The following is a 10685-nucleotide window of genomic DNA, read 5'->3' on the forward strand; positions in this document are numbered from 1 at the left end:
AACCTAACTAGTTATGACTTACAGGATCTTTTTTTTTTTCATCACATTGGAGGAAATGGCCTTTCAAAGTGTGATGCTTCGACATAAAAACTAAAATCTAACCAGCAGTTTTGAAGGAAATGGACAGAAAAGAGCAAAACTACCACGCCACTTGTGGTATCAACGTACAAGAGGACCTGAATTTGAACCAAAGTACATTTATCTGTACAACATCTTTTTGATTCTGAGTCAGACGAAATCTGAAGAATGACGGTTATGTAAAAGAGAAGAGAAATGAGCTGCTGAAAAACCTTTCCTGAGTTTAGTTTTGACGAACATGTAGACTGAGTCAGAAGATACATTTTATTTCTCTACACATCAGAATTCACAGTCGGTTTCACACAGTAACAAAATACAACAATAACGTCTGAAACATACAGAAATGCAGTCTGCTGCTGCGTGACAAGTGACATTTTAGTGTGAAAAAAATTGAAATATTTCAATACAAAGTGAGAAGTGTTCAGGTGTGATGAGAAGGTGAGTTCAGGCCTGTGACAGATCCACCTGAAACGACAAACATCACACACGTTAGGTTACAGCACATTTGAGACTGACAGATATTTAAGACAAAAAGATACATTTTAAAACTGGATTGGACTGAGGACACCTGGCTTTTGTCTTTTGTCTGTTTTTCGATCAAAGAAAACATCAAATAGGGACTTCCTGTCTCTACCGATGTCTTAAAAAACACTTAATCTGGTTGCTTTTGAATGGCCTGACTTTATTATCTGTGCATCGATCTATCTATGCATTGTTTTCCTTCCTGACTTTTGCACCTTCCTGTTATCATACTGGCCCGGTTTCAGGCTGTTCTCATGAACCATTTGTACAGTAGTATTAGAATAATTTTCATTATCAAATAATAGACAGGACCACTGAAGTTATATCAAAGTTCATTTTACTTGAGAACCCAACAAGGAGGCAGTTACAGTACTCACAGCATGAGTACAGAAGTGACCTAACGAATAAGCTTTCTACAGCCGCTTTTTATAATACCAAGTGAAATGCAATAAATCACGATACAGAGTTGATGTCGTCAATTATTATCTTGTCAGAGTCGATGACTTCTCCCTTATCTAGTCAGGGAGCGCCTGTTCTTTCCTCAGCATCACACCGTGCTCCAGACAAGGACAAGACAGTGGCTCCCAGATACCAGATGGCAACAGCAGCAACAGTGTTTTGTCTTGTTATAATGCAAACAGCTTTAATAATAATCAGAGAAAAAGTATGTATCATAATTTTTCCCTAAGAAGTAGCTAAGAAAAGAAATGCACTGTAATTTGTGTGTACTACATATATTTTTTTTTACCATATTATAGCTTATTATAGCATATTATATATAGGTCACAAAACAGGTGTTTCAAGCGGGGGAGTGGAGTTCGTGTCCTGAAAGAAGTAAAGGGGAAAACACAAGACATTCACCCAGGAAAATGGTGTTCATGTCCCGGGAGTACTACTTAAGGGGACCTGTGTTTTATCCTCAAACCACAATCTTTATTCTAATCTTAACTAGTCGTTTTTTGTGTCAAAACTTAAATGTCATCGCGCATGACGGTCACCTTTTGTCGGCTAAACCTAACTGTAACAGCCACTGAAACAACCATCCCCTCACGGTGCACTGTACCCGGCTCACAGTCACCTTTTCTCGGCTAAATTTGACTGTAAAGACCGCTAAACTTAATGGTCATGTGACCGGTGGTTACGGGACCAGTTGGCGGTCGCCGTAATTTGATAGAATGTCATACGAATTGTTGCGCCTAAGTTTTCCTTCAGTGTCATGCGAACTCGTTCATTAGAATGCGTTGACAAAAGATATGTGGTCGAACGCTTCCCAGACTACCTCGACAAGTCGTTTGAGTGATCGGATCACAATGCGTCTTGGTGGTCGTTTACACTTGTATTTAGCTCTGTCCACTTGTGATCCAATCGCCCAAGACGCATTTTAAAACCAAGTGTAAACAGAATTCAAATAACATCTGATCATACCATCACAATGACCCTGTTGTTTGTTGTGTCCAAATTAACGTCATGAAAGCTACTCATGAAACTCCTTTTGTTAGCAATATCATATTTGTCATGTTTGTCCCTCACTTTGGTCCTTTAAATCTCTTTGGACCAACTACATTGTGTTTAGGGTTCTCTAAACCCCCTTTGGAAATCTATCTGCTCTCTTCCCAGCAGCCATCGTTCTTATCAAACAGCAGTGAAGAAGTCAAACTATTTATAAACCGACAGAGAGTCGAGGAATGACAGAGGCTGTCGTCTGGTGACAGCAGGCGTTCACTCTGAGGGGGGTCTAATAGCTTTTTGGAGGCTGAATTATGCCTGTGATGCTTTCACTCAAGCAGAACAAAATTTCTTCAAACATAGATGAGTCAGTGACGGCCTCACAAGAAGTCTTACCCTTTTTAACGACCCGATGCTGCTCCCACGAATCGCCGCCATCAGGTCGTCGCGGCTTGATGTCTGCGTCGGCAGATGCGACGGTCCGTCTTGTCTCTTCTGCATGGATGGCTTTAACGCCTTCTTTAGGTCTTTGAGAATGTCTGCGCTCTCCTTTTCATTGGCGCCGTTCTTGAGCTTCTTTGACTTTGGCTTCCTTTGGTTTGACTGAGCCTTCGTGGTGTTCGAGCCTTCGTGTTGTTTGACCATTTCGGAGATCTTCCTCGTTGGCGGCTCTAAAGACGGAAGAGGAGGAGGAGGAGGAGGAGGAGGAGGATTTCTGTTCTGATTTCCAACAGTCTTAGAAGATTGTGACGGCTTCTTTGGTGCTCTGTTTTCTGCAGGTGAAGCAGGACTTTGTCCGGACCCCTCTGGAGGACTCTGTTCTTTCTTCTGTTGGAGCCTCCTCTGTCGCTGTTGGTCCTGATTGCGCGTCAGGATGCTGGTCGCCGTCATCCTTGGGCCCGGGAGGTCGAACTGGTAACCGAGCTTGAGCAGAGTGGTGTTTTCCCTCAGCAGCTGGACCATCTCCATCTCCACCTTCCCCCCACATATGTGCCTCTGGTTGTGGAAGCGAAGCTCCACTAGGGAGCTGTTGTGCTGCAGCGCCGCCAGAAGAGCCAGGATGCCCTGACCAGACACGAAGTTGGACTCAATGTTCAGGTTTCTTATGAAGCGGTTCTCGCGGAGCATCTTGGAGACAGCGAAGGCAACCCGGTCGTCGGCGTGCGTGTTGGCGAGGCTGAAAACGTGGACGTGAGTGTTTGCACACAAGGCCTCGGCGAAACGAAGCAAGGTTTCCTGGGAAATGTCTTCGATGTTGTTGAGGTTGACTTCGCTAATGGCGGGGTCGTCGCACAGGATCTGCTCCAGAGTTTCGTCGATGACGATCGGGTTTCCGCTCGCTCTGTCGGAGGTGGCGTTCAGGTTTTGGTCTGTGGTTTCAGTCTTCCTAGATTCACTCCTCGAGACTTTTGACAGACCATTCTTCTGAGGGCATTTACTCCTGATCAGAGCCTCCTTCTTACACTCGTCTTTCTTTTCTGCCTGATCTTTCTTTGCATCATTTTTGCTCTGCACTTTCTTGGCCTTTTGTGAAATCTTCTTCCTGTCGCTTTCCAGAGTCTTGCTGGCGTCACTGGGGGTCACTGTCACTCGCTCCCCTCTGCTCTTATCTGGGCGTCCCTCCTGCACACGATAACAGGACAGAAAATTAGGTTGAACCCTGACATTCTCCAGCCTCTGACTTTTAATTAAGAACCGTCTCCAAGACAGTCATTAAAGCTGGCATTTCTCTGACAGCCTATATTTTTAGACTGTTAGACTTTAGAACAACACTTTACCTGGCTACATGTGACACTTTCTACATCATTATATACATGTGTACACACAAATACACACACACACATATATATATATATATATATATATATATATATTATGACATCACTATGATGTACTATGCACTATGATAATCAGGGTTATTTCCACCTGTAGAGCCACAGAAGACATTGTTGTTTTCACAGGATGAATAGGAGTAAGCTGATCTTCATGTGAAAAATAGTTGGAGTGCTCCTTTAATCCCAAACTGAAACTGAATCTATGTTGTTGTTTTTTCTTCCAGAAGTGCTGTCAGGGTGTTGGTCGTCATGTCTGAGTCTTATTTTGTCAGGCTGAGATTGTTTAAGTCTCGTCACTCAAATCGGTCACAGCTACCCAGCAGTATATAAAGTTATTCAAATGAGCTCCACCCTTTACCAGCTGCAACATTGAACAACAAATTGTTTTACACATTAATGCATCAGTAATTATAATCCAATTCTGAAATGAGCCGTTCTGCACAACAAGTACTCTTAGTACTTTTCAATGCTTATGTTATTGTGCTTTGACTTAAGTAAACTTTTGAACACAGGATTTTTACTTATATTATTATAACGTATTCCCACACGTTTCTAAAAGTTTTTAGATTCATTTCCTTCCTCCCAGGCAGCGTCAGTTCATTTATGTTCAAATGAACCTGCAGAGACTTGAAAGTTGCTGCAAAGAGATAATCCATCAAATTCAACATTTAGTCAACATTTTTTCTTTCAAAGTTACAGATCATCGTGTGGTGATGCAGGTGCAAGCTGATGCCATTTTTGAAACTCTCCTTGCTGTTACTTCCATGAACTGAACGTCAGCTGCAGATAGGGTTCGTATTTCAAAATCAAACCCAGAAGATAATAAACAAACATGAGTGTTGTGAAAAGGATCATGTGAATTCGGTAGTTTCTAGAGTCTCTGATGTTGTAACATCCTTTAACACTCCACATATCTTTGGTGTTACACCGGTCCCACAGCTTCTTAATAGAAGACAGTCAGATGCTGTTGCCTTTGCTACTCTGCTGGCAAGGCAAAGGATCCTATTCTCTTGGAAATCCTCACAGTCCCCCTCTGTGTCCCTGTGGCTGAAAGACCTTATTTTCTTTCTAAAACTAGAGAAGGTGAAATTCACTCTCAGAGGGAATACTGAAAACTTTTTCAAATGCTGGAACTCTTTTATTACTTATTTCAATGAGCTACAAACACTTCCCCGATTAGGGTGTGCATTCACCCACAACTACTTTTGCCTCCATTGTTTGTTTGTTTTCCCCTTCTTTGTTGTTTATATAATCATTTTTTTATTTTTATATTTCTTTCTTTATTATTTTCTTTATTTTTTTATGTTCACTTAATTTGGTTTCTCAGTTATTGTTTGTAGGATTGTGCGTTTATGTATGTGCGACATGTAAGACCTATCTTGGGGGGTGGGAGGTATGGGATTGGTGACAGTATGGGCCTGGAAAAGGAATCTTTATTTGATTCTCATATATGTATATATGTATATATTACTATTGAACAATGTTTAAAATGATTGTCCCGACTGCATACAAAAAAAAATATATATATATATATATATACACTAATATAAAAATACTCCACAAAGTCGAGTTTTGAAAAGACTCGCTGCCCTCAACTGTATTAAATCAGGACGTTAACAAAACTATTACTAATAAAAAAAAAAGTTAGGCACACTTATTTTAAAAAAAAGAACTGATAGATAATTTGGGAAATGATCAGCAGGGTTGTGAGGTGTAATACTCTGTTGGTGGTTAAAACATACAGTTATGATCCTTTAATGTGTTAAATTTAGAGACAGAGTATTGATGTCCCCTCTCACCTGTCCGCCGTTGGACTCCATCCTCTCGTCCTCCACCAGCTTCTTGTTCTCATCCTCCCAGTATTTCAGCAGAGCGTCCCTGTCGAAGCTCCCCGTTGGGGTTTTGGCGGTCTGGTCTTTCTGCCTCAGGCCGATGGGGACGTTGTCGTCGAGGTCGGCCAGCTCCCTCTCCAGCTCCTGGAGCTCCTCGGAGGACAGAGTGGCCAGCAGCTCGTCTTCGTCCACCTCCTCGTACTTCTTCAGCTCCCTGCGGTACCCAAAGGTACTCATAGTTTTGCTCTTGTTTTACGACTCTCCAAACACTTAAATCTCTTAACTTTTCTTCATGCACTTTAATCTCCTTCTGTACTTGATTGAATCGTCCCGTATCTTCGCTAAGTTTCCTGCTTGGATCGCCTCGTTGACTTGTCCTCCATCAGGTTCCTTCAGATAAGAAATGCTGAAGAAGACTGCTGGCGATTCCGAGAGTCCTTGTTCATCTACTGGTTCCAGCTGCCAGAGGAGTCTGACAGGGAGAAAAGGGGAGGGACGCCATGCCGCTGATGGTCCTGTCTTTTTTTAGGGTGTTGGGTTGGGGGGTCAATAAGATAGGCTTACTGCAGGAATGTGAGCCCTCTGAGTGGCCGACTCGTGCCTCGAAAAGAAACGAAGGGCATAAAACGCCGTGGGGAGACATTGGAGATGAAGCTCTGCGGAGTTACGTAACGTGTCAGCACACAGAAACACGCCATGGTTGTGGTGTTGTCCGGGAAACACTTGTTCTCCCCGAGGATGGTGGGATCTGTACAGTACAGCTCCTGCTGGCACTGAGGAGGACCGATGGTGGACCAAAAACAAAGCAGTGACTGGCTTTCATCTCCTCAATCTGCGTATCAAGTTCAAACTGTATTGCCGATGTATTAAATGTATTATTTCGATCAAGAAATGTTAACGACGGGTAAAATAATTTGTCTCAGTGCAACTCTGATGAAATCCGAAGCACAAGAAAGAAAGCGATTCCATCTCAAAATCTGTTTAGTCGCTGCTCATGTAGAATAAACGGTTACACTTTACTTGAAGGTATCTACATAAGAGTGACATGACGCTGTCATGAACGTGTCATAAACATTATAAACAAGTCATAAACGTTTATGACATAACGCTTCTTTTAGTAAGTGTCATTCGGATTTTGTCATGACAAGTTAGGGTTAGGGTTAGGGTTAGGGTTCATGTGTCATGACAGTGTCATGTGTTCATGACACTGTCATGATCAACCTGCTGTTTTCAAGGTCAAGAATGAACTCAACGACACAATAGACAAATATAATCTATTCACAATATAGCAATGTCCAGATGCTTAGCAGCACAGGGAGCCTAACCTGAACCATCATTGAAAACTGTGTGGAAAAGGGCAGGCACGTTCAAAAAAAAAATACCTGGCAGGTGATTGGGTGAGCCATCTGTCTATCACGTCCACCATTGTTGTTTTGAACAGTCGCGGCCGTCACGTACACCTGAACCACGCCAGTATCTTCTCACCAGACGCTGATTAGTTTGGTTCGCTAGTAGTTCAGACCATGGCTGTATTAGTTTCAGACACAAGCCATGGATATATTAAAACAAATCTGGATACAGCATTCAAGGCGGCAGAACCATCTGGATGCGTTTTAGTGATGTCCGGTGACGTCACTGTGTTACCAGATCACAGATATTAACTTGGTGAGAACAATGTTATTATTACTGATGGTAAAATAATGGTAAAAACTACAAAAATAAGACTTAAGTTCTTTGTAACCATGATTTTCTTTTGATAATCAGCTCCATTTAGCAATACCACCCAGAGGTCTGACTTGAATTCAGATCGCTGTTGGGCCAAGCAGTTATGGCAACCTTAAGTAAGATATTAACTTGATGAGAACAATGCTATTGTTACTAACGGTTACAAAAATCTTTTGGTTCTTTTGATAATCGGCTCCATTTAGCAGCACTTTAGCAGTTTTGGGCCAGAGGTCTGTCTGTGTGAGTTGAATTTAGATCGCTGTTGGGACCTAGGGCCAAATCTTGAATTTGAAAAATCTGCAGATTATTTTGCAAATGAATACAGAATGAATACAGGAGCTGGACACAATTAAAACAACTGCAGTCTAATAGAAAAACAGCAAAAACTACAGTTGAATCACAGCGTAAACACAAGCTAAACTTCATGTTTATTTACTGCTTTGTCTCTTGAGTAACACTGTTGTGGGTGTGTAGGACTGACCTTCAGTCTTGAGTTGTTTTTTTTAGAGGGATGATGATTAGTTGTTTTGTTTCCAAGGCAACAATCGGAGCACAGTGCCAACATGCATTCATCGCTGAGCATGTTTAACAAGCTGATTGGAAGTCGTCTCACATTACATGTCTGAAGTGAAAAGACTCTGAGTGACATAACACCACTCTCATCCTAAATCTGCTGTAAATCTGACCTTTGACCTGGATTATTGCTGATTAGCCTCAGTCATCCAGCGGTGCAGTCCAGACAGAGAATGGAAACACGTTCAGTTACAAAACAAAGGACCAAGCTTGGGGTTTCTGCATCTTTAATCCCATTAAATGCAAAACTGGATATTCTTTCAGGCTAACTGTAGATTAATTGGTAACACTTGAAGGTATCTACATAAGAGTGACATGACACTGTCATGAACATGAACACAACCCTAACCCTAACCCTAACCATAACTTGTCATGACAAAAACCGAATGACACTTACTAAAAGAAGCATTATGTCATAAACGTTTATGACTTGTTTATAATGTTTATGACACGTTCATGACAATGTCATGTCACTCTTATGTAGATACCTTCAAGTAAAGTGTAACCAATTCATTTCCTCCCTTCCAGGAAGCCGTTGCACTTCAAACAAAGCAAAATCTTACCAAGTATATTTGTCTAATTTCTAGTCAAAATATCTCATAACACGTAATACAAGACACAATCACCTAACAAGTAATATGTCAGCAAGATATAGAGACTTGTTTTAGACAATACATCTTGAATATCTTGTTAAGTGAAAAAGGGTTGTTTTAAGTTGTATTTTAGATGAAACAAGCTTTTTGACATCTCATAAGGTGGCTTCATTTCATTTCTATAAAATCAGCTTGCAGAAAGAAAATTCATACAATCATTCCCCGGAATAACCGAGCAAGCCTGCATTGTTGCACGATCCAAATTGTCTTTAAAATTTAACATTTTCAGCATGTAGCTCGCTAGCTCGAAGTTTGTTGTTGTTTCCCAACACAAACAGAGTTTTGCAAGGCGAGTGACATCCGGCTGAACATCTGGCGGTCAGTGACTTTTATTTATCTTTTCAATTATCACACTTGTTCTAGTCTGTATCAACAACAGTTCATTTACCAGGTAATCGCCCGAATATCAGGCGCCGCCAGATGCTCCGCCAGCTCCACCATTTTCACCATGTAACACATGGATTGGCCGAAAACTTTGTACAGACATTCATACTTCCCAGGCAATGTATCATAATAACACAATTAATTTGAAATGTGAGTAGAAACTTACTTCTCAATACAAAAAAAAATTCAAATCGTAGCCGGGACCTTTATTTAAAGGTCCAATATGTAATATAGTTACTGTAATAAATCCAAAAATGACCCCAATGCGTCATCAGATATTAAGGAAACATGCTAAGTTGAAATACTATCTTTTCTGACAACAATGCTAATGTCAGTATTTTCTCCTTTTGAAATTTCCGTTCCGTGACGGAATTTCTGTTTGTGTTTTGGCCTGTTTGTTGTTATCAACTGCCCAGTTTGTCAGCCAGGCCGGGTTGTCAGATATACCTGTAAAAACGTAAACCCAGCGCGCTACAGCTGTAACGTTAGTACAGCCATGAAAGCAGCAAACAAACGAACAGGATCAACGGAGATTGATTTTACCCGACAAAAAAACGGCATGTTTCTAATAGTTGTGTGACCAGAGACGTAACAAACCCGTCTGGGTAAATATTGGAGATGTATTTGAAAGATGGAGACAGCTTAGAGCCCAAAAGGACGCAGAGTTGGCTAATTTCCTCCTGAACAGGTAAGCATTAGCTTCAGGCTAATTTATCACAGCTACTAGGGACAGGCATTTTATGTCATTTCAACATTTGTGTAGCTACTCACATTGAGTTATATAGCTAGAGTACCCGAGTTGGTTACTCGCAAAAACAACTGAGACACAGCCAGTGAAGTGATCCCGACTGGTCCTGGCTAACGCCGCCATGCTAACCCTGCTAACTGCTAACGTTACCAGGACCAGGCAAGCGGGCCACGGCTGTTTACAACATGTAGCCTGTTCAGAGGCCCTAGCCGACAACGGTGAGTTATTTGAAGCCAAGAGAGGGGGGCTGTAAAACGGGAAGGGAGGACCGTGAGTTTGCAGTGTGTTTAGCGATTGTTGCCGTAATTCTAAGCCAATAAAGTGCGTTCAGTCGGGTGGAGAGGACGGCAAGGTAGCGTTATTTTTAGTGGTTCCTATCGTAATTCTAACCCGAGGAAGTGTGTCTGTCAGTTGGGTACAGAGCTCCACGTGAACACGGGCTTTTATGACTGTCAATATAGCCAGCATCTAACATTAGCTACTCCGCTGTGCTGTGAAGTGATGATGTGAAGTGTCTGGTTATATGAGACAAGCATCTAGCAACATTGTTGTGGATGCTCCGGTGTCAGCCTGGCAACCTCCGTGAACTTCGAGTCTGGGAGGAGGGGGTGGGGGAGACGACTCTCTCCTGTATTTTTAATTTGTACTGCAGTAACTATTTTAAACACTAGCTGTCAGTGTTACATATTGCACCTTTAAAACAGACAGGCTTATATTAGAGACAGGCCTTTATTTTTTTAAATTCAAATGTTAAATAGGTATACGTGATTACATTTTAGTAGGAAGGCTTTCTGATATGCTTCTGTTTTAATTTCCAAATGCAACACTTCCTCTGTGTTTATCTTGATCATTTCAGTATAATGGAGGTGGAGTTAGACTGGAGAAAGTG

The 10685-nt window shown here is 41.6% G+C and overlaps 1 protein-coding gene across 1 annotated transcript; it reads right to left on the minus strand.

The window, feature by feature from the left end:
- Positions 1-328: 328 nt before the first annotated feature.
- lmod2a (leiomodin 2 (cardiac) a) lies at positions 329-6512 on the minus strand. Its single transcript, XM_031279764.2, has 3 exons — positions 5681-6512; positions 2443-3669; positions 329-543 (listed from the first exon to the last, which is right to left on the minus strand). The coding sequence occupies exons 1-3, from the start codon at positions 5948-5950 to the stop codon at positions 523-525; spliced, it is 1518 nt and encodes a 505-aa protein (XP_031135624.1). The 5' UTR covers positions 5951-6512; the 3' UTR covers positions 329-522.
- Between the last annotated feature and the right edge of the window lie 4173 nt (positions 6513-10685).

The sequence above is a fragment of the Sander lucioperca genome, chromosome 7 (genome assembly GCF_008315115.2).
Source record: "Sander lucioperca isolate FBNREF2018 chromosome 7, SLUC_FBN_1.2, whole genome shotgun sequence".
Lineage (NCBI taxonomy): Eukaryota > Metazoa > Chordata > Actinopteri > Perciformes > Percidae > Sander > Sander lucioperca.